The sequence below is a fragment of the Fringilla coelebs genome (genome assembly GCF_963513975.1).
Source record: "Fringilla coelebs genome assembly, chromosome: 22".
In the NCBI taxonomy this organism is placed as follows: Eukaryota; Metazoa; Chordata; class Aves; order Passeriformes; family Fringillidae; genus Fringilla; species Fringilla coelebs.
Genome location: NC_140048.1, coordinates 9,666,551 through 9,690,574, shown reverse-complemented (window position 1 = coordinate 9,690,574; position 24,024 = coordinate 9,666,551). Strand labels below are relative to the sequence as shown.

At 42.3% G+C, this 24,024-nt stretch overlaps 1 protein-coding gene across 2 annotated transcripts in view; it reads left to right on the top strand.

The window, feature by feature from the left end:
* The window catches only part of CLSTN1 (calsyntenin 1), a gene marked incomplete at its 5' end in the record, with an annotated part of 29,583 nt that extends 5,725 nt beyond the window's left edge, over positions 1-23,858 (top strand). Inside the window, 18 exons of one of the 2 annotated variants that reach the window (XM_084220186.1) lie at positions 3,155-3,277; positions 7,051-7,080; positions 8,455-8,650; positions 10,153-10,361; positions 10,601-10,750; positions 10,849-11,034; positions 12,109-12,357; positions 13,172-13,293; positions 14,031-14,193; positions 15,299-15,349; positions 17,023-17,180; positions 17,802-17,950; positions 18,436-18,662; positions 18,962-19,132; positions 19,707-19,852; positions 20,281-20,416; positions 20,649-20,833; positions 21,483-23,858. In XM_084220186.1, the coding sequence (XP_084076312.1) occupies positions 3,155-3,277; positions 7,051-7,080; positions 8,455-8,650; positions 10,153-10,361; positions 10,601-10,750; positions 10,849-11,034; positions 12,109-12,357; positions 13,172-13,293; positions 14,031-14,193; positions 15,299-15,349; positions 17,023-17,180; positions 17,802-17,950; positions 18,436-18,662; positions 18,962-19,132; positions 19,707-19,852; positions 20,281-20,416; positions 20,649-20,833; positions 21,483-21,677 (2,846 nt within the window). In that variant the 3' untranslated portion in view covers positions 21,678-23,858. The remainder of the gene's footprint in view (positions 1-3,154; positions 3,278-7,050; positions 7,081-8,454; positions 8,651-10,152; positions 10,362-10,600; positions 10,751-10,848; positions 11,035-12,108; positions 12,358-13,171; positions 13,294-14,030; positions 14,194-15,298; positions 15,350-17,022; positions 17,181-17,801; positions 17,951-18,435; positions 18,663-18,961; positions 19,133-19,706; positions 19,853-20,280; positions 20,417-20,648; positions 20,834-21,482) is intronic. The other variant, XM_084220187.1, reaches the window with a different exon arrangement.
* Between the last annotated feature and the right edge of the window lie 166 nt (positions 23,859-24,024).

Genomic DNA, 24,024 nt, shown 5'->3' with positions numbered 1-24,024 from the left:
CAGGCTGGTCCGTTCTGCTTCAGGAGACAACGAGCAGATGGTATTTTCAAACCTGGTGTTGGAGGCACACGTGCAGTTCCTCCCTGCAGCAGCAATGACCTGCGGGGAGCAGAGCTGGGAGGTGGCTGTGCTCGCTCCCCTGTGGGACGTGTTCTGTCAGGCTGGGCAGCCGGGAGGGCTCGGCAGGAGCGTCTCCAGTCAGGGTGACACCCGGGAAATGCCTCTGCTTAGCTGGCCTTGGCGTTTCTTTGTGCCCACTGAAAGCCAGGCAGAAGTCTGCAAGCCTGTGCCAGCACAGCTCCCCCCACTTGACTAGATTAAATGCTCGTTGGGATTTACAGCAGATTCCAGCTGAGGCACTTATAAATAGTGTGAATATTGTATTTCAAGGAAACCGGTGTGGTTTATCCCAGTTAAATGGCAAGAGATTAACAGCTCAGGGCACTTCGTTAGTGTCAGGCTTGGGATAGGCTGCTGTTCTGGTTTGAAATTACCAGGCTGTCTTTGAACAGCTTCTGTAGATTTCGGGAGTTTTGTGACAATTAAACTACCCCTTCACAGTCCAGCATTTAATGCTATTTAAGCAGCTGAGGTCAGGGTAGTACTTGGTTCAGTTTGATTGAAGGGAAGTGATGTATTGCTCATAAGCTGTACTTCATATTTCAAATGCTAGCTTGAGAGTTCCTTCCAGTGTGTGGTTATGCTGAAGTCAGTAGATCACAAATATGGATAACGGGCCTTTCCTGGGTATTCAGCAGTAAGTTTGGTGTTTTAAAATCCAGTGATGTTTAGCCTTCATACACACAAAGGGATTTAAGCTTTATGTTTTAAAATCTGGTGATGCTTTAGCCTTCCAAAACACAAAGGGGTTTAAGCTTTATGATTTTATTGTCTGCAGCACAATAAAAAGACATGACTTTGCTTTCAACTGGGCCTGTTGTTTGAAGGTTCACTAGACTCTGCAGATGCTCAGCATACTCAAAATTCTGTTCATATGTGGTTACAGTACTTCAAGGTTTTATAGAACTCCCTACCCAGCAGTAGTGGGATTTAGGAGGTTGCTAAATTAGGAGAAGATTTCTCAGAACATTAAAAAAAACCCCTAAGTATTTTTGTAATCCACATTCAGAAGCATTAGAATGGAGATGGAGGGTTTTTTCTGGCAGAGATCTGTTCTGGTGTTTTACACCATATCCTTGCAAGGATGAAGATGAACGGATGGAAGGACTCAGGTTTTCAATTGGAGTGTAACTGTCCTGGATGTACCGACATAAAAATACACAATTGTGACCTCCTTGTGCTCCTGAAGCCAAAGCTGTGCTGGTGAGACAGTTTTCTTGAGACCAGGTTTAATTGTGGGTGCATGTTCCATGGGAGCCTCAGATCTGAGCAGTTGCTGGCACCTTCCCTGGCAGGGAGGAGTCTGTGTTAGTGCCTCTGAGAGGAGCAGGTTTGTTCTGAAACGTCGTGGTCTGGGAGGGTGCTGCAGCGCCGAGCTTCTCTGGGTAAATAGAGCAGTGTGCTTGGCATTTACTGCCTCTGTGCTGTGCTGCATGCTGGAAGTGTGCCTGTGTGAGCCTACTGAGGCAGTAAAGAGAGTGTTGCCATATTAAGTAAAACCACATGGAGTAATTAAACACAGTTTGCATTAAAACAGTTCCTTGTGAGATCTTTCTTGCTGCATTGTTACAGATGAAGGTGATATATCCTGTCTGCTGTTGCTACTAACTAGTAAAAGATTGCAGATGGAAGCATATTGGGAGTATTATGGTTTCCTGTATGCATTCTCTTCTCTAAGTTTAATCATTTAGTGAAGTGTCCTTTTATCACTGTTTTTAATTCCCCTAGGTAAGCATATGGCACATGACATGAATCCATTTTAGTTGGTTGAAGAGACAGGGTTCAAAAGTCTGGGTTAGCCTTCTATCACTGCCTGCCTTTTGACAGTCTGCTTATATAGTTCTATAGAGGTGAAATAGCAAGACTCAGCTGTGTGGTAGTGTTCAAACTGTAGTGTATATTTTGCTGTAATTCCACAGGCATGCATTTCATAAGTTTTAAGTTCTTGATCTCCTGCAGACCAGAACCTGGGTGATGTTGCCTGTGGAATGCTCTTTGGTGGGTTTGCTGTAACCTCTATCAAAGCATTTCTTATGTGCATTGTTTGCTGAAGATTTTGTCTGGCAAGGAGCAGTTTTCAGGCCCTTTAGGATGTTTTTAGTAGGCTCTAAGCAGCTGGATACATGCAGTTTTCCAGAATTGCATGTGGCAAAATTATGCTATTAAGGAAACGTAACCATCCAGGAGCAACTCAGGCAGTCGCACTCCACCACCTGAGCTGGGGATCATAAAATAGAGCTAAATGTTTAATAATTAAGGGACTCTCCTGCTGGATTGTCACATAGTAGATGACAGCCTAGTAGATAACATGATTTGATCTTGCCTCTTTAGTGATGTAGTAGAAAAAAACTCTTTTTGAGGCTGACAGGGAAAGAGACTGCATTTCTTTGTGGCAGAGGAAGACCAGTCATCTTGAGACAGGCTCAGGTGATCAGTTTGAGGCTCTCTGTGGAGAGGTGAAGGATTCTCTCGTGTGAGATTTCTTAATGGAGTTTCCCAGTATCTTGAAACGACTACTAAAGAAATGAAGCTTGACCTCTTTTCCACCTGTTTTCCTAATGATAGTGAAACCCCCTCTACAGGACAAAAAGCTTACATGAGAACAAGTCTTCACGTTCTGAAGAATATTGGACCAGTTTTCCATGGTGGGGGGAAGCACAGTGTAAACAAACCCTTGTGTTTCGTGTTCCCTAGTTTGTTGCTGACTGAGATTTTGCTGGTGTCACACTTGACACTGATGACAGGAGCTCCCCATCAATGTTAGCAGGTTTTTGAATTGCACTTCAGGGGCATCTTAAATCCCAGCATGGTTAGAAACTAATTTAAATTCTCTGAGTTACTTTTGGAAAGCCTACAGGGACACTCAAATTTTCTGAACATACTTAGCCAGGATTTTGTCTCAAATCTTTCAGCTTATTAAAACCTTGATTCAGAATTACAAAAGAGGAAAATACAGAAATTAGTATTATAAGACATTTTTTCTAGATATTGTCAGTTTCAAATGGTTTGACTTAGTATTTTGTTTTCCCTTCAGTTAACAAGCATAAGCCATGGATTGAAACAACCTATCATGGCATAGTTACAGAAAATGACAACACGGTGCTCTTGGACCCCCCTCTAATAGCCCTGGACAAAGATGCACCTCTACGTTTTGCAGGTAAAGAATTCATCTGCATTTCTGTTTGAAGATGTGGAAATGCTTTCCTGGGGGCAAATGCTCTGTGTTTTAGTGTGTTTTCCCTAACAGTAGCATAACATTTCAAAACTTTTACATCCTAGCAAATGTGTGTGCATGGACCAGTATTTTATTTCAGGTTTGCAGCTGTATCCAAGTATCCAAACCAGAAAGTACTTTGCTTCTTTCAACTTCACATGTACATGGTAATTTTTCTGGTGGTTTATTTTTGTTTTCATAGTGTCTGTCCTTTTCCTCAATCCTCCAGATTCCACATTTCACAGCATTCAGCGTGGGAGTTCTTGAACAATGATTTTCTTACCATTCTGAAGAGAGTTTTGGTTTCCTTAGCGTTGTTTATTTGCATCTTAATAAAGTGAAAATACTAATTAGTAGAATTAGGATTGCATGTCTCTGATAAGTTTGCTTAACAGTCTAGTGTATTTTAAAAACTGAACAACTTCCTCTGGCTGAAGAAAAGGCTTTTTCTCCTCTAGCAAAGAATATAGAGAATGATACACAAGATATTTGCCAAGAGTGGGCTAATTCTTCACTTTGAGCATAGGACTGACAATTTTCTTATAAACTTCTGCAGTAGATTTTTTTCTGAAAACTTTTGTTTAGGAATACTGTGTTCATTAATTGGATGCAGTATAAAGGAAAGTCCTTTTTTGAATTTGACAGTGTTAGAAAGATGTGTTTGAAGAATACCACTGGGCATCTGCAGGTATTTAAATTACTTGTAGTGGATAACACCAGCTTAAATTGGATATTTGGAGAAGCTTATTTGGTTAAGCAAAACTTGAGAGTTAATAATCCTAGTGAAGTACCTAAAGGATGTGACATGAGCCATTTTTGGGAGCATTGCTTAGCCTGGCTTCATGGAGGAAGAGATAGGAAAGTGATTAAATTAAATTAAGAGCTGTTTGAAAGGTTCAGCAGCTGACTGCATTGAATGCTGCAGTTTTATGGCAGTTTGGTCACAATTTTCTTGAGGTACTGCTTAAAGTAACAGTTTTGTTGCATTGTCATAAGTCTGTAATTATCTCCAATGAAGTTGAAGATAATGGTAAATTTGCTATTCAGAAGTTGAGAGATAATGCTAAACCTCTGAAATTCAAACTTCCTCATGCATTGGGTTCATATGGCAGAGGCTCTTCTACTGTCTTAACTGGAAATAAAACTGCTGTCTGTGGACAAAAAACTTTCATTGCCAAACGAAGAAGCTTGTGTTGGGATACACAAAATCTGTTAATTAAGAAGAGGAGTGGGAAGCCTGACTTGTGTTCTCAGGGATGAGGAGAATGTGAATCACCTCCTGCAAGTCTTAAGTGCTTTAAATGTAGGTGCTGGTAGTTCAGCAGCATTGAACAGATTCTGAAAATGGCAGTTTTATACCTCTTGGATAGGAATGTTTTCAAGAAAGTACTGTCAGAGTATCTTCAAACATATTGTTGTATTTGCAGAGGAAGATCCAATGTCAAAGCATTTATTAAATGAGACTTTTCCTATTGGGTTGATCTAAATTGTATAAACCTGCTTTCATTAAATGAACATTTTTATCAACTGGAAATCGTACAGAGAGAATATATTTGTGTAAACAATATATTTTGGCTTTCAAAAATGGACATTTCTGTAACAGCAGGAGCAGAGCAATGGATTTAAAGAAATTAGGTTTAGAGTATGGCACATGAACGTTGTAAAGAAATTCTCGGTACGAGAGTGTTGGGTTTGAATTACATAAGTGCTGAAGGACTGCCGTGGGGCTCTGTGGAAGTGTCTGTGGGCCAGTAAATGGAGCAGTCCTGCAGCCTGTCCTTGAGGAGCCCCGGGTGGGTGAGTGCTGCCTGTTCCCAGCTCTGCTGGAGCTGTGCTCACGTCCTGGCACAGACACTGCTGGTGCCCAGCACGTCTGGGGGCTTCCGTGTGAGGAGCCCACGGGGCTGCTGATGTGCTTTCACAGCAAACAAAGCGCTGCTCAGGATTAAATGGCTGCTTCAGCCCTTGCTGCTGTACTCCTGCTTATAAATCAAATTTATTCATGCTTCAAAAGGCTGGATATTTTAATTAATTGTGCCCTCTAGCTGAGCTGTGAAACTTCTGAACTGTCTGCAGATTTAAAATACTTTAAGTAGAGCTTTTTTGCTTTATTTCAATTTTGAGCGTGTCGAAACATCTTGAATGGAGTTCATTTAGATGCTTTGTAGTACATGAACCGTGGGGCAAGTAAAAGTAACATTTATTGCTGTGCTCACTCTGTGCTGTGGGTAGGACCCTAAAATTCAGGTGTGTAAAAATAAGTGGGGTTATCTAGATGTTTTTTGGATTATTTATATGGTTTTAAATCTGAAATTACACACTTTTGCGAAGAGGATGAATATAGTTGTGCCAGCTTGCCTTGTCAAGCTGCCTGGCACATAGGGACAGGATGGAATCAGTCTTCTGCACCATCACTGTTACAGATCTGCTTGAGAAGACAGTGACCATTTGTGTTCCTCAGTGACTCTTTTCTACATTACAAATTGAATCATGTTGGAATTTGATCCTAAATGGTTTTGCTGGAAAAAATAAAAATAAAGGACAGTTACTTTTTTTACTGTACGTTTATTGTTTGTGCCTAAAACCAGTCTGATGGCTGAAGCTCTCAAGCAGGGATTTCCCCTTTACTGTGCGTGAAGGAACTGAATTTCTATTCCATTTGAAACAGACACTGCTGTATCTGGATGCCCTCACACAGCTGAATGTGCAGTGCAGGGTCTCGTAGCCAGATGTTTGAAGTGTTTCCCTTGGTTTTTTGATGTGCCTGTAACAGGGCTTCACCCACCCCTGGAGAAAACCACTTCTCAGCCACAGTTCTTTATTTCCCCCTTGCTATTCTGGGATGCAAGTAGTATTTTGGGGGGGGGTTAGGAATTTTTAATTTAAAGCATAAATATGTGGAGAGCTTTGAAAAGGAACTTGCAGAATCTCTACAGATTCTTTTTTAAAAATCCCCCAAATCCATCAAGCCCTTGGGGTCCCTCTCCCTGGAGGCAGCTTCCCGTGTTGGGGTGGGACGGTGCTGATGCCACCAGCCCCAGTTTGCTTAGCAAGGGAGCTCTGCTGCTCTGGGCAAGGCTGGGAGGGGGATTTTTAGAAGTGTCCTGTAGAGGAGATGACGCTGTAAGCGAACAGATTTTGCTCTTGTCCCATCCGTGGCTCTCTTGCATAGCTGGTAGCAAACCGAAGAGGAAATTTTGTTGCAATAGTGTTCCATCCATTTTGGTGTCAAATTAGATGCTATGCTGCTAGGAAAACATATAGCTCCCTCTCCACATTCCTTAAATTAAAACTTGTCTTCATCAAGGTTACATTTTAACGTGTATATTTTTTAGTCATGAATTTTGGCAGTACTTTATACAGAATAATGTAAATAAATTCAGATAAATTCTACTTTATGGGCAGTTATTCATCAACATGCAGTTTTGAAAATATAGCAGTTGGTATTATTAAAAAAAGAAAAGGAGAAAACAAAGCCTTGATCATATTAAATATTTCTAAATTCTCCAAATGAAAACCTGGAATTAAAAGATTAAATCATATTTACCATAACTAAAACTCTAAAATTGTAACAGTTACAGCAAATCACCGCTGGAATTTTAAAATACGTTTTTTTCAAAGCTTTTCTGTGTAATGTGTGCATCTTTGCCTTTTCCTTATTTGCTCCCATTCAACCTTTCCTGTTACTGACATGGGTTTGTCTTTTTTCCCTTTAGAGAGTTTTGAGGTGACAGTCACCAAAGAAGGTGATAAAGGGTTCTTTCTATCCCTTTTATGAATATTAACCTACTAACTTTGGTTATGAAATGGGGAATCAGCACTGAAACAGAAGATCCTGTCATGCTCTTTTGTCCCATTTATTCTCCCAGTTTTTTTCTATTTTAAAATATATTGATTAAAAGTGTTATGTAACCAAACCCTTGGTTAGAAATATCTGTAAATCAGACATCCATTTGAACCATTTGGGGTTATTGTATATTGCGTGGACATTGAAGAAGTTGTTTGGGGAAAATTAGCATTTTCTGATATTTTCACTTGTAGATTACTTCTTTGGGACAGCCGAAGATTTCCACATGCTTTGTGAAGTGATGTTGAAGTGCTGAAGCATTACAGCACCTTCCTGCAGTATACACCCTTCAGGACTGACTTCAGTGGTTTAAAATATGAATCATCCCCCTTTTTTTCAATACCTCTAGACATGTTTTCATTAGGAGTGTGTTGTTGGTACTAAGAAACCACTGCAACTATAATGGCAAAACAGTGGGGTTTGTTGGTGTAAGAAAATCCCCTGCAAAATATAACAGGTTGCAGAGGTAAAATCACAGTGCAGGTGGTCAAACAGTTCATTGAGTGGCTTTTGTTGTGTGCTGGGCTCACCCAGCTGTGCCAGCCAGAGTCGTGATGTGTTTAAAAATGATGTGCTGGGGACTTCTCTTCCAAGTTTGTAGGGTGAAGAGTTTGACTAGAAGGAAAGCCTTCTAAAACATTTCCTGAGAGCTTCCTTGACTAACATTTGGCCTCTGTTAGTAGATAGCTGTTGAAATGGATGCCTGAGAAGTTGGTATTTCTACCTTTCTCATTCAGTAGTTTATTTTGATTCCCTGATTTTAGCCAGGTACATTGCACAGGAAGACTTTGTCCTTTGATCTGTTGACAGAATTTCTGTAATTATGGTGCTGAACCTGTACTTGAAGCCTTTTCATCCCTTGACTTGTAACTGTGCATTTTAACCTCTTGCTCTGGTCAAAGTAAACCAGCTGCCCAGCTATTGCCAGTAGCTTGGCATAGAAGGTATTACCAGTGGCCTTGGCTGTATGCTCACATAAGATCTACTCTTGCCCTAGAGCTGTCTCAAGTACTCCTGTGAAATGCCTGTCTACATTTCTCTTTTTCTCTTTTGTACTCCTGCATGAATGGATGCAAAGTAAACAAGTTGCTTGGAAGGCAGACGTTTGCTTCTTTTTACTAAAGTTCCCAGAATTCACCCATTTTAAAGCACAGTGCTCTTGCTTTGTCCACAGACCCTCACAAACCCCTGGCTGCAAAATATTTGGTCATTTATTTTAAAAATTGTTCATCATGTTGACCAGTGCTAACCTATCTTTACTTTAACTCTGTAGGTGAGATTTGTGGATTTAAAATCCACGGGCAGAATGTTCCCTTTGAAGCAGTGGTAGTGGATAAATCCACTGGTGAGGGAATAATACGGTCTAAGGAAAAGCTTGACTGTGAGCTGCAGAAGGACTACACGTTCACTATCCAGGCCTACGACTGTGGGAAGGGACCAGATGGAGCAAACGCAAAAAAATCCCACAAGTAAGTCAGTCTGGGGTGGGCCGACGGGAAGTTTGGCTCCGAGGGGTCTCCTGCTTGTGGTGATTTATGGTCTGTGTACTGAGGGTAAATGTGAACCAAGTGTTCATCCTGGAGGGCTTTTCCTGGAACCACAGAAAGGGTCAGCTTGGAAGGGACCACACTTGCTCATCTGGCCCAACCTCCCTGCTCAAGCAGGGCAGTAATAGTGATAAAAAGAGCAGCAAAATGGACATGAACTGCTTGGACATCCCTTCATTTTTATTTTAGGTGGTATTGCTTTATCCCTTGGTGTCTCTGAATTTACATTAGAAAACGAGGTGGGGATAGAAGCAGGGAAGCTGCTGATACACCTAAAATCTGTCCTGAGTTGGTAGAGTTTGTAGTGGGGTACCAGGCCTGGACATTATTTTGGAATTCAGTTTCTAAATCCAAAAAACTGGTTCAAGAAGTCAGTCTGTTAAGCCTAACAAAATGCCAAAGCATTTCATGTTTCTATCATTTCCAGACAGCCCCACCAGAGAACCAAAGATCAATAGCATGGGGCTCATCTCTGCCTGCATTAAAGAATGGGAACAAAGCAGTCTTTAGCTTATCTTTATCTAAGGAAAAACCACAATATAAAATAGTCTATAGAAAACCCGCTTGATAATAACTGTTTGACACTGGTGTAAGCATCTGCAGAGCATGTGGGAGATGAGCAGTTGTGTGAAGCAAAGAGAGAGGCATAAATAAGATGAGGAATAGAGTAGCGGAGGTCATCTTGGTGACAAACAAAACCTTGCTATTCTATAACTATGCAAGGGTTTGAGTTTTATTTGCAAGTAACCAGTGATAGTAAACAAAACCTAGAACTACACTGAATTATATAGCAATACACTGGAGAAACAGCCACTGCTTTCCTAGTTAGGGTAGTTGAGATTTTTGTGTTTATTAGTCAGTGGTTGCTTGTTCCTGAGAGCTGGAATGCTGAAGGATGGCTTCATGTGAAAAAGAAGCTGATTTGGCAGAATCTGTAATACCCTAAAAGCATTTCTTCGAAAAGGAGAGAAGTAACAGTCCTTCAGAACCAGCTGCAAATATTCCTGTTAATCAAAACCCAAACCTTCACATGCATGGAAGTAACTGGACTGGAAGAAAAAAAGGCAAATGTAAAATGCAAATATCAATTTTTTCCATGTTTAAAGTACTCAGGAAACAGACCTTCAACCCAGGTTTTCCTTTCTTATTCCTTGGTTTGACCTAGCTGTGTAATTCTTGCAGTAGATATTCTCTGGTAGTATAAATGCCATTTACCTTAATTTCAGTGGTGTATTCTATGGTATGGGGAGACAGGGTCCGGGTTGCTTGGGGGAAGGCCATTTGGAGCCCATTGCACAGGAGCAGTGCAGGTTCAGAGCTGGTTGAAAGACTGACGTGGCTCTGGTGGCAGAGAGGGAGCTGCTGCATGCAGTGCTGGCAGGAGCAGGGTGTGCAGGCCCTGGGAGCCCTGTGTGTCCTTGCAGGGCCACGGTTCACATCCAGGTGAACGACGTGAACGAGTATGCCCCGGTGTTCAAGGAGAAGTCCTACAAGGCCACGGTCATCGAGGGCAAGAGGTACGACAACGTGCTCCGGGTGGAGGCCGTGGATGCAGATTGCTCCCCCCAGTTCAGCCAGATCTGCAGCTACGAGATCGTGACGCCGGACGTGCCCTTCGCCATCGACAAGGACGGTGAGACACGGAGCCGGGGCGGGCTGGCGCTGGCCACCGACACAACAGGGGCCACCCTGGCCGGCAGGGCCTGGGCCTGGAGCCTGACACTGAAAAGTCAGACAGTGCAGGGTAATGCGCTGCAGAGGAGTTTATTCAAGTCTGTATAAAGTACTTAGGTGGTACCTGGATGCCTTGTATGCAGTAATGACCATGAAGAATTGTCTTGATGTCTGACAATTGCCTTTTTTCTGCATCAGGTTATATAAAAAACACAGAAAAGTTAAGCTATGGTAAAGAACACCAGTATAAACTGACAGTAACAGCCTATGACTGTGGGAAGAAGAGAGCTGCTGAGGATGTGTTGGTTAAAATTAGCATTAAGCCTACGTGCAAGCCTGGCTGGCAAGGTTAGTTTGCTGTCTTTCCTCTCTGCTTTTAGCACTTGCTGGTACCTTCAGTTAAACACAACAGATCTTTAATATTGTTTCTTTGGATAAATATTCAGGTTGGAGCAAAAGAATAGAATACGAGCCTGGCACTGGTTCTTTGGCTCTGTTCCCTGGGATGCATTTGGAGACATGTGATGAGCCGATAACCTCAGTTGAAGCAACGGTGGAGCTAGAAACCAGCCATATTGGTAAAGGCTGTGATAGAGACACCTACTCTGAGAAATCCATCCACAGGCTTTGTGGTAAGAAGGCTTTGGTTAAAATAAAAGTGGTCTCTCTTGCTTACTAGTTTCACTTTGAATTTTATGTTAGACCAGAAATCAATGAGTAGATCTGGTCTTCATTTGCACATAGTTTCCTTCAGCTCATTTCCTCACTGGCAGCAAAAGGCATGAAATTGCCTGAAGGTGACTTCTACAGTAATTCTCAAATGAAGTAAAGAATCTCTTTCTTCTGCCTCTCTGCTGTCTTAGTAGACTAATAATGTCCCTTGCATGAGATTGATATTGAAGAGCTGGAAGAATTTGTGTGGAAGGGTATAGCTGTTAAAGCCTCTCTACTTTTCTGAGCTTGATGGATGTAATGGCTGCAATCTGAGAAATACATGATGAAAAACTAGAGAAAACCAAGAAAAAACCAGTTAACTTGGATCAGTTAAATTTGTGCTCTGCTTGCCCTAGGAATAAATTCCTTTGGCATCCACTTACGCTGCAGTTAAAGGTCTTACAAAAAGTCAGTGGAGTCTTTTGTAGCCATATGGAAGAATTGAGATTACAGGATAAATTATCACTCATGATTTGTGTCTTCAGCCGCAGTTGAAAGTAATTGAAAGTCTGAGTAGCACGTAGCCCCAGAGACTTGGGCAATTCCTGAGCTGTTCCCTGATTGAGGTCAGTGTGACGTTAAAGGTACCTGCTGCTGACTGTGCTGTGAGCTGGGAGGAGGTGCTTGTGCACTCTCTTCAGCTGGATCACTTCTGGTCTCACAGTGTCCAGAGAAAGGCTCGTGTTCGTGGGGCTGAGGAACAAGTGGCATTAATGAAAGGGTTCCTGAGATGGAGGCAAAATCAGATTCTATAGCTGTGGAGGCTGAAACTGTTTTGCTTATTATGAGATTAGTTGTCTACCCAGAAGTGAAATTACCATAGTATTAGATGCCTGTAATTAGTACCACACTATTTAAAAGGAGAATTGGGTGATGATAGTGCATAATCCTGACAGTTGGTGCTGAGAAATTAGTGCTGAGATAAACAATCGAATTTGAAACCAGTGGTGGTCTTTTAAATTTCTGTTTTGATTTGAGCATTTGTGTTGTAGGTGCTGCTTCTGGCACAGCTGAGCTGCTCCCCCCTCCAAGCAGTGCTGCTAACTGGACTGTGGGGCTGCCCACGGATAATGGCCATGACAGCGACCAGGTCTTCGAGTTTAATGGCACACAGGCTGTGAAGATTCCAGATGGTGTTGTCACAGCCAATCTGAAAGAGCCCTTCATGATTTCAGTATGGATGAGGCATGGGCCCGGAACCAAGGAGAAAGAGACAATTCTGTGCAATTCAGACAAGACAGGTTTGTCAATACCTCAGTTATAAACAGTCTTTGTGGTTGGTCAGGTTTTTATGTGCTCTGGCAGCGCGTGTGACAGTGTTTTCTCTACCTTAAGGTTTTCTTGGAATTTATATGAAGTTGACTTTAAAAATCACTGTTGTGCTTATGTTTAGGCTTGGCCTTAGATTATGTGGCTTCAGATTGGGCAGACTTGTTTTTCTAATTCTGTTTCAGTTTACATTATGCGTTTCTTTTACTGTGGTAGATTACTTATTCTGGCACTGCAGCCTTGAGTTTGCATCTCCAAAGATAGCCTTGTTCTTGATGCCGCCTAAAAACATTAAGACACACATATCAGGTCTAGTGACAGCATTTGCTGCTATATCTTTATTTTCCTTAGGAGGATATAATTTCTCTTTCTCCAGAGATTAAGTTTTTTATTCTGTGCATAATTTCACTCTCTGCTTATGACACAGAAACAATAGTTTGGAAAATGCCGTTAATAAGAAGGAAATGTGATAGCCCTGTTTCCATAATTGCCATTTGTATCAAAAAAAGCTCTTCTGTTTGCAAGTAGAGCGCTTGTTCTCCTGCTGGCTCTTCAGTGCTGTGCCTTGGTTTATGCTGAGTTTGGATAGAGACTTCTCTGTCTGTTCTGCAGCCTCGTGGGTTCAAGTGTTTGCCCTCACTACTGCTGCAGATGTTTTACATTCCTCTTACCCTGCCTGATTTACTTCCAGTGACTGGTATTTAAGTGTGAGATTGCAGAGCAGGTGCATTTTGTTGGTGAGGTTTTAGTGCAGGAAATAACGCTGTCAATTGAACTGCTGTGCAGATATGAACCGGCACCACTACGCCCTGTACGTGCACAACTGCCGCCTGGTCTTCCTGTTCCGCCAGGATCCCTCCCAGGGAAAATCCTACCAGCCTGCCGAGTTCCACTGGAAGCTCAATCAGGTGAGCCTGGGAGCTGATGGGTAGAGTGCCAGAGTGAGAGTCAGTGACAACTAACACCCCTGGCAGTGTACTTAGTAATAAATACTTCCTGCCACTCCAAACTCCTGACTCTGTTCTGCAGAACCCAGCAGTGCTTGTTTTACTTGTGATCAAGTGGCAGGCTTGGCTTCAGCTTTTCATCTTGAATATAAAGTAGAAAATACAGCGTCAGTCTTACAGCTGTGACATCAGTTGTCTTCACTAAGTGCACTCTAAGGTGGAGTGCATGAAAAAACAGGAGGTGTTTATTCCAGGTTGATTATAGCATTCAAGTACTTCTGAGCATGTGACATTTTCTCAGCCCTCTGGATCTGTGATAAATAGTCCTGTTTTTTTAACAGCAAATACCTGTCCTTTGTCTAAGGTTGTCTTAGAACAATATTTCAGGATGTGCATGCATGTAGATAGATATTTTTAGATTGAAATATGCTGTTATTTAATATAAAAATTAAAGGAAAGGAAGTATATGCAGCTTCCTGTATTGGCAACAGAATAAAGAAACTTTTTATTAATGTTTGGCAGTCAGTTTGCTTTTCAGATGTGTGCCATGTGTGTGAAAGATCAACTGTGTCTGTACAGGCTTGTGTTGTAGGTTGTTGGTACATCTGCATGTATGTTTATGTAAAACATGGCACCAGCTTAGTTACTGAACTGTAATGGGAAAAAAAATGACGGAATTTTTAAAACTCCCTATTCAGGTGTGTGACAAAGAGTGGCACCACTACGTTGTCAACGTTGAATTTCCCGCGGTGTCTCTGTACGTCGATGGGGTTTCCTATGATCCTTTCCCAGTCACTGAGGATTACCCACTCCACCCTTCCAAGATAGAAACACAGCTGGTGGTTGGAGCATGCTGGCAAGGTAAATATTGACAATTGTTAATACTTGTAATTAACTTTTTCTAATGAAATCTCTGTGGTTATCTAGAAGTACCCAGCAGGTCTTCTTAGTGCGTGAAATGTGATGTGTTTTGCCTCTTGCCAGGTGGGTTTTGCTCCAAGCTGGTATCAGATATTTCCTCTGAGTAATTTTTCCCATGAGTGTGTGTTTGTTTTCTCGTTGGCCACAGGTGTGTGAAATACAAGGCTGCTCACCAGCCTGTATTCCATCAGCATGATTTTTTTGTGGTGGCCATGGGGAATACTGTTAGCTTATTTTTAATAGTAGTTGTAACAATACCTCATATACTTCAGATTACCAAGCAGAACACTTCATTTCAAGTAGGATGAAAAGCGTCTTGTAGGAAAAGTGTTCTCATCAATGGAAGCCTGTCCAGCAGACAGCTCTGCAGAGCAACACAGCAGTGCTGTCTCTTGGGAATTTTACCATTTCTGCTTATAAAAATAGACATCTGCTTTATTGTCTGCTCTATTTAGGCTGCACTAAGTTGTATATACAGCTCGTCTCCAAGGAGAAAGAGATTTTTATCCTTTTAAAGAAGTTCTTTTAACATTTCTTTTTAAAAAATTTCATTTTTGGTCCTTCCATTTGATAAATTGACTGCTCAATACATGTGATTCTATTATTGATTAAGAAATCTGTGTTGATAATGGCTTCTTTTGATTACCTTTTAATAACTTTTGGTGATTTACTGAATTAGTCTGGATCTCACATTAACTTTCCCTCAAATGGAGCCAGTTGTTACACTTGTGTTGTCTTACTAAAGGTGGTTTGTGTGAGGTTTCCTCTCTTGGTTCTGCAGCTCTTTATGGTGTCCCTGCTGCTTGTGTGTGGGGCTCTTTGGGCTGTGGTGCCATGACTGTTCTTGTAACAGCACAGTGATGTGTCTTCCCCTGCACTGTAGCTCTTTGTTTCCAAGAACTCATAATCCTTGAGGAGCTGGGTCCAGTATAAGCAAGCTTTGGGGGATGTGCTGCTTTGTATTTTCTGGCATTTGAGAGTTTGCCAAATTGTAACTACTTGGTTCTTTCCCTATTGTCCTATTCTTTGTCTTGCTTTTCTACAGAATATACAGGAAGTGAAAATGACAATGAAACTGTGCCCGAGACCTCTGCAGGTTGCTGGAGTTTTTTTCCCTACTGTTTTATTTCATTTTTAAGCCAAGACATTGCTTCATCTCGCACACAGCATGAAATGGCAGGCATTGCATTCGGGCCATTGACCTTCACATAATCCTCTCCTAGGCTTGTGTCTTCATTGTGCTTCTATTTGCAGAGCATCATCAGCTGACTTCTGCTTAGTTTTGGTTTTTTTGTTTGTTTGTTTTGGGTATTTTTTTTTTGTTGCATCCAAATGTACGTCCATGTACAAATCTGCAACGGTTGTGATTGCAGTGAAGTGGTGAAAAAAGTTGGTGTTGTAAAATATCAGCTATAATCTCTTTCATCCAGTTTTGTTAAAGCATAAACACACATCATCCTGTATAAATGTATGTATTTATGCATGTAGGTATGTGTCTTTTATTATAGAATTTATTCAGTACATTGGGCAGGACCTCTGGAACTCAGGTACCTTTGCTCCTCTCTCAGAACAAGACTGATCTCATATTTAGATCACGCTGCTTGTAAAGACAGACCTGTAATTTACAGGGGATACTCACTTGGTCAGAAATTTATATCAAATTCTAAGTGTGAATGGGCAGAAAAGCTTTTGCTACCAGGTATTTCAGATTTGCTACAGGGTTATTTCCTCATAACAAATTTTAGTGATAGTTCAGTGGGTTTTGTGTCGTGAGTTGGGATACTTAAAATTAGTGTCTGTTTTTAAAAGTGAATTCAAGATATGTACCCTTCCTGTAAAATTTAAGAATTGCTGGAATGTAACTGGCAAGAGGTTTCTAGCTGTGCATCACATTTCAATTTGGCAAGAAGGGAGCAGCATCCAGGGGCTCCAGAAGCTGAAGCTATATGAAAATGGTCTAATTTGTAACAGGGCATTTCACCACTGAATATTTGACTTGTACCAAGGATCTTTTATCACTTAAAACTTCTAAAACAAGCTTAGACATCTTTCTAAAATCAGGTTGCTTAGTAAGTAATGAGCTTGAAAATGCACATTTCCAGGTGGTGTTTTGTGGCTCCAGGATTTAGCAGGATGGACTAGCTGATCATAGTGACATCATCTTCAAAAACACTGAGGAATAAAGAGCTTGTTAGATTGCCCTTATCAGACTTAACTCAGCTGAGTTACCTTGGTTCAAACTGCTCACTTGAATCTGCAGTGAGAACAGGGCACGTTTAGAAGGGGGCAGGTAACTCTTGGACACCTCTTGGAATGAGCTGAATGACTTTAGAAAGCTCCTTTCTACCCTTGGCGTGTAGGGAGAGCCTGCAGTGCTGGTTTAGGTGGAGATCCCTCACAGCTGGAGGGATGCTGTCCTGTGTCCTCAGTAGAGGGAGGTGTTACCTCAGCAGGAAGAGTGAGGTTTCATGGCTCATCCCATTGTGTTTGATTTCTGAGCACCACCTCGCTGTCTGGGGCTTCTTTTGAGATGTTTGTCATGGAACAGTCAGTTCAAGGTGGCCACAGCTGTCTGACGGCCACGTGCATGGTGAACTGTGTAATTCTTTCTTTGTGCCTGACCATAATCACAAGGTTAACACCCAGAATGGATGAAAACTAACCCGCATGAGTATAATACTGTGTGTATCAGCTGGCATACTTGTTTTACAAAAGAAAAAGGAAAAGGATCACGACAAGTAAAGATTTTTCCTCCCTCGTGTTTTGAAGGTGGCGAACTGCACATGGCTCAGTTTTTCCGAGGCAATCTGGCAGGGTTGATGATCCGTTCTGGTAAACTGGAGAACAAGAAGGTGATTGATTGCCTCTACACCTGCAAAGAGGGTCTGGATTTGCAGATGGCTGATGGTGTTGGCAAAGGTGTGAAGGTAAATTTGCATATAAACAAAGGGGAGCCATGTATATTCCTTCCCTGATCAGAGTTACAAGTTTTACTGGCAGAGTTAACAGGGTGCCCCAGATATAACAAGCTCATCTCTTGTGGCATTCTACATTAATATTACATAAAACTAGGAAATTTTTCTTGTATAAACCTGGCCTTAGACATGAAAGTTACTTTGCTGTCTTTTAAGTGTTGAAGAGAAACTCCATATTTGTAAGCCTCTTTTTACCATCTGTGCAGATTGTCTAATAAGAGATCTTTAACAAGCAGCTTCATAAAATGAGATTATGTGGCTTTTTCAGTAACAAGGTTGTGTGAACAGAGCTAAATTTATATGTTAGCTGTCTCTCTTCTGTATTACTAGAACCAGAACTATGATACGTGCTTAGATTTTTTTCTTAAAGAATGAAACACAAATACATTGCACTGGGGTAAGGCAGTGAGTAGGGAGCTGAGACTGTGTGCCACAAGGCTGGGAAATAATGACCCTGTTGCTTTGAATATGGATGCAATTCTCCTGCATTTAGCAGTGCTGAGCTCCAGTTTGAATTGCCAGATCATGTCACTCAGCTGGGTGTTCTCTTACGGTTTTCTTCCTTGTTTTCAGATCCACATGAACCCAAGCCAGTCAACGCTGACCATAGAAGGGGATGACATTGACAGAGTTGACAAGGCCATGCAGCACATTTCCTACCTGAACTCCCGCCAGTTCCCGACTCCTGGCATTCGGAGGCTGAAGATCACCAGCACTGTCAAGTATGTCCTGGTGCTGAGCTGAAGCGTCCTGTGTGGGGCTGGTGGAGCCTGGTGTTCATGGGCCTCACTTGGGAGAAGCAAAGGAGTCCTGGCCTATGTGACCATCCCACATTTCAGTACAGCAAATGTTTTCCACTCCAGTGCTCTGTTCTTTGCCTGAGAATGGAGTAGGGAGTGTGTAAGGTGGGGAGGAAAGTACTGCCAGAGTGCTGGGAGTGTCTCCAGTGTCACAGCTTCATTAAAGGGGTTACCTGTGGCTCTAAGTCAAAACGTAGAAATGAGGCCAAATGGTAACTGTAAGTAAAAATTAATTGTGAGATTGCTCCCTTGGTGGCTATTCCATACTTTCCAGGGCAGCTGATGAATTTATCTAAGACTCTTGGGTCTGAGACAGCTTTTCAAAAATTTATAAAGCAATTACTGTGTGTAATTGTGCTTCCCTCTGAAATAACCACCTTGACTGCAAAACTGCTTCTGTCTCTCAGGTGTTTCAATGAAGAGGCCTGTGTCTCCATTCCCTCTGTGGAGGGGTATGTCATGGTCTTGCAGCCAGAGGAGCCAAAAATCAGCCTGAGTGGCATCAACCACTTTGCCCGCTCTGCCTCAGAGTTCGAGAGCTCCGAGGGCGTTTCCCTGTTCCCTGAGCTCCGCATCATCAGCACCATCACCCGGGAGGTGGAGCCCGAGGGAGACGGGGATGAGGATCCTACAGGTAACTGTGTCCCACCCTCCCCTCTGGGAGGAGCTTCCTCCTGCAGAGAGGTGTGGGCTTTTAGAATAGAATCCAGTAAGGGAAAAAAAGGTGTAGATCCTCTGGTCAGGGCTAACAAAAACTTACCTGGAAATGATAATAAGTCCAGGCCATTATCCTCATGTAAATATCCCTTGTTTGTATTTTGTATTTTATTTTTTAAATTATTATTTTGTGAATAGTTGTTCTCCTCGGACCTAGATTTTAATATTTGTTCTGGTGTTTCTGCTTAAATCTTTTGCTTTTTCTCTGATTTTTAGTTCAAGAGTCTTTGGTATCTGAAGAGATCATGCACAACCTGGATATGTGTGAGGTGACAGTGCTGGGAGAGGAACTAAATCAGGAACAAGAAAGCCTGGAGATTGACATGACACGATTGCAGCAGAAAGGCATTGAGATGAGCAGTTCCAACCTGGGCATGATAATCACAGGTGGGGTTCCTGCTGCTGCTCTTGGGAGGGTCTGAAGGGGCTGACACGGGGAGCAGTTCTAGAGAGGTGGTTTGTAACACCTTACTCCAAATGCTTCATTTTCTTTTTAGAATTTCAAGCTTGGACTACCTTTAGAATTCCAAGCACAGCAATTCTGTGATTCCAGAAAATACAACATTCTAGAACTATCCTTCTGTTCTTTACTCTGTTCCAAATAGCAGGTCACCTCTGGAATATGGAACTGCAGTTGGATTTTGCCCCAGAAAAGGCTTGTTCCTTCCATGGGTACTCCAATGCCTAGGAGCATGCATCATTCTTCTCTGTTATGTTCAAAGTATTCCGTAGAAAAGCTCCCAGAATCCCTTCAAAGACTCTCTGGGTTTAGGATTTTATCACAAAGTGAACCCACAGGATTTCAGTGGCGCCACAAGTGTGTGTCAGTGGTGTTACCCTCTCTGTATCCTTGAAAATCTGTTGGCCAAGAAACCTTAGGTGAAGCAATGGAGTAATATTTGTCTGGGCTCTGAAGTGGTGCCTTAGCAGAGCAGCTGCTGTAGCAGTGTCTGTCCCCCAGGGGTGGACACCATGGCTAACTACGAGGAGGTTCTGCACCTGATCCGCTACAGGAACTGGCACACGGCGTCCCTGTTTGACAGGAAGTTCAAGCTGCTCTGCTCCGAGCTCAACGGGCGCTACGTCAGCAACGAGTTCCAGGTGGAGGTGGGTCACTGCCCCAGGGCTTGGGAGCCTGCAGCATGCACTCAGCTGAGAGATAATTGACCAGTTATTGATTTAGGTTTTGTCCTGTAGATCGGTATTAGGAAATGTGAGCATTTCGGGCAGTGTTTTATATATAAATCTGGGTTTAGTCCTGTGTTTCAGCTTGAAATAAAATTGTTTGTAGAAGAAATAGTGTGGCTAATGGAGGTGTGAAGGTGGAAAGGTTGTATTGAGAGCACAGATTATTAATTTAGCAAATGGAATGAGAGTGGGGCTACCAGAGAGCTGATAGTATGCTTCCATTTATTTGATGTAAGTACAGCAGAAAATGGCATTAAAAGCACTAAAATTTTAAATTTTTTTCTCTTTATCTTTTCAGAATGAAACTATTTGGTTTCTGGAGTTTAACACTTTCTGTTTGTCTCTAGGTGAATGTTATCCACACAGCCAGCCCAGTGGAACATGCCAATCACATTGCTGCGCAGCCACAGTTCATTCACCCAGTGCATCATTCCTTTGTTGATCTCTCTGGTCACAACTTGGCAAACCCTCATCCATTTTCAGGTCAGAATTCTCAGCCATTGAAGTTGAGCTGGTTTTTTGTCTTTCAGATTGGTGTAATTATATTTAAGGAAATGAAGCCTAGTTCTTACTTTCCTGCTGACCTTTTAAGTGACTGTAGACAAACTGCCTTTGTGTCATATATATGAAATATAATAATATGCATAAAATACTTGTATAAAGCCAATTCCCCTTACAGTGTAACAGTTACCAGTGTTGTGTTTTCTGGCTGCAGTTGTCCCCAGCACAGCCACGGTGGTGATCGTGGTGTGTGTCAGCTTCCTGGTGTTCATGATCATCCTGGGCGTGTTCCGGATCCGCGCCGCGCACCAGCGAACCATGCGGGACCAGGACACGGGCAAGGAGAACGAGATGGACTGGGACGACTCTGCTCTCACCATCACTGTCAACCCCATGGAGGTAACCCTGGGCAGCTGCTGGCCTTTTCCAGCTGGGATTGCCCATGGGCACAAGAGGAGGAGAGCAGAACCAGTCCTGAGCACAGGGCAGAGACATGACCTGGGAATTTAGAACAAATGTGCCAAATGCCAAGGGCAGTTGGTTAGGATCTTGCAGGGGTTAGAGATTCATGATGGAGGATGGGATTTTACAGGCCAATGTCCAGCACTAGTGTTCATCATGTGCACAGTGCTTTAAACACAGCCTGCTTTTGTCTAAACTCGCAGGAATTTATTGTCAGGACATCTGTGTTTATGATGTTACCTTCTCCTGTGGCTGACATCTGAATTTTTAGAAAATTGGGAACAAGAAAGATGCGTGACCTTCATGCTCTGTGTCCTATTTTAAGATCCTTTTCCAGTAGAATTTGCAGTACTGGATCACCCTTCAGAGCCAATTTGTGTAGAGTGCCAGGATGTGCCAGGATTGTCACAGAACTCTTTTACAATGTGCTACTTCCTTTGTCTTTTCTGGTTTCTGCCTAATTCCTGCTGAACTTCTAAATCCAGCAAGGAATCTGCAATAGCTCTTCCTCAATATAATGCCTTGAGTAAAGAACAAAAATAATTTTAGCCAGCATGGTAATGACAGCTAATTTTTGTCTGAACAGACATATGAGGATCAACACAGCAGTGAAGAGGAGGAGGAAGAGGAGGAAGAAGAAAGTGAAGACGGAGAAGAAGATGACATCACTAGTGCAGAGTCTGAAAGCAGTGAGGAGGAAGAGGGGGAGCAGGAGGAGGACCAACAGAATGTTAACAGACAGCAGCAGCTGGAATGGGATGACTCTACCCTCAGTTATTGATTCTAGCTGCTCCCTTTGTCTTTATGTTCCCACTCTAGAAGACTCCACTGTAACACACTCCATTGGTACCAAGGATTCATGGTGTTTGAAACAAAAAAATTCATTCTGGCCAGTAGATTGAACCCCCACACAAGCCGTGTTTGTGTTCTGTCAGCTAGTTCCTGATGTTTAGGGTTGTAGTTAGCACCTCTTCCTTCAGCCATGCCTCAGTGACTGGATTTTTTTTATGCTCTGTGAGGAACCACCTTGCACTTTTTTCTTCATGTCATCTCAGCTAAGTGACTCTACAGCTCTGTAGCCATTGCACATGAATTTCTGAACTGTCTTTTTTTGCTCAGTGAAACAAACTTGGCTTTGTTCCTTTTTCTCTTTCTAAAAGATGCAAAGATTGCTTGTTGACAAAGGGTAAAGCTGCTCATTTCAGCCTGTTAATTTCTTTTCATTTTTTTTCCCCCAAATTAGTGCATGTGTAAAGTGGCAGAATGAGGTTAATATGTAGAAGATTAACAAGACTTTTTAATATTTTGTAAATATATTGGAATTATGTAATTATGTCATTTGTGGTAGTGAAAACAGGGATTGGGGTTTAAAACATGCTAAAGTGAAAAATCATGCAGCATGAACTATTCCAAGTCTCATCCTACTGCAGCAGGAGCACGGGCACAGTTTTTAGTGTAGATGTTCAGTAACTCTGTCTTGGCCTTGACTGCGATGTGTGCTCATGCCCCACTCTCCTTGAACTCCTTCCTCTTCTTTCATTCCCTTTTTTTTTTTTTGCAGAGGGAACAGACAAGCTTGTGAGAAGTTGTAAAGGCTTTAGGAGCCTCTGCAGAGGTTCAGCTCCCCTGTGCACTACAGTTTGGTTTTAATTTTATTTTTTTCTCCAATTAAGGCTTGCCATAAAGGCTTTTAAGTTATTGGGGAAATAACACTACATGCATGGTGGGCAGATCTGTGTGCTGTGGCTGTGGGGTATGGCCACAGCTCCTGGTAGTTCTGTGGAGAGTGCCTGGAGTCCAGTGTGGCTTGTGCACACTGCAGACAGGTTTGGCTGTAGGGGAGTCTTGGGCACTGGGCTACCAGTCTACATAGATAGGGATTTGGGGGTTTTTTGTTCATTTTTTCTAATTTGGAAGTGGGAGGGTTTGGGGTGTAGCTGATACCACTGAACACTCCTGCTCCTCCCCTGCAGCCCCTTGTACAGATTGTCGGTGTTTTAAGCCTTTGTTTACACTTAGTAATTGTGTTTTCCTGCTGGTGAAAAACTGTAGCATAAATTATCCAACCAGAAAAACCTTGGGAATCATGTTAATTTGTGTGATTTGGGTTGTTTCTGATCCCAGCTCCAATTTGGGATTGCAGAGGGCAGTAGCTGGAAGGTACAAACATGGTGGGGGGGGCTGTTTTTTTTCTGTCAGGCAGGGTTGTTTAACTTTATTTGATCTGATGCAGAGTTGTGAATAATGAATTTCTGCTTGATCTCTGTGGAGGTGGATTAAAGAGTAACTTGTTCTGCCTGTAACAGGAGCCTGGGACTGCATTCCCTCCTGAGCACGGTAAGCCAAGCGCCAGCAATTCCTCCTGGGTGTGGGTGCCGAGCCCAGCGTGCCACAGCCAGGGCAGGGCAGGGCCAGGAGCACTGGGAAGGGCCAGAGAGGGGCACAAAGGGTCCTGAGCACCAGAGGGATAAAAGATCAGGGTTGACCACGTGTTTGTACAGCTGGATTCCCAGAGCAGCCCCAGGATTGATGGGGTTTGCTCTGGGGGAACCTGACTGAGGAGTGCCTTTATAATAGAGATGGACCTGGCAGCAGGGAAAGAACCCACACCAGAGCTTACTGTTTTTGGGGGTTGTTTTGGTTTTTTTTTAATGTAAAATTTTAGATTTCTAAAATGGGAAAATGGTTTTGACTACTTATGTGGTAATTAACTGCTAGTTTTAAGTAAACTGGGAAACTTTTAACTTATGTCTGACAGTTGTCCTGTGTTAATGTGTAGAAGACTTATCCTTCCATATACTGTTGCTGTAGCTGCTGTATTTTAGACCAAAACTGATCATGACTTAATGGTAATACTGAGGGGTTGTAATGTCCTGATGCAGTTTGTAGCCACTGTGGGTATAACTTTTCAGATGTGTATATTGGTAACAGGTCAGTTTGGAAAGTCTATAAGCTACAATAAATTTCTGGTTCTAAAGGTTGTTTGCATTTTTTATTTTCCTGAGTGAAACAAAATAGAATCCAGTTATATGTGTTAATTTGCCTCTGTGGGGGAAGTAGGAGAGTTTTGTGGTCATTGCTCTCAAGCACAGAAGGACTTAGCAGCATTTGTGTACAATTTGTCATAT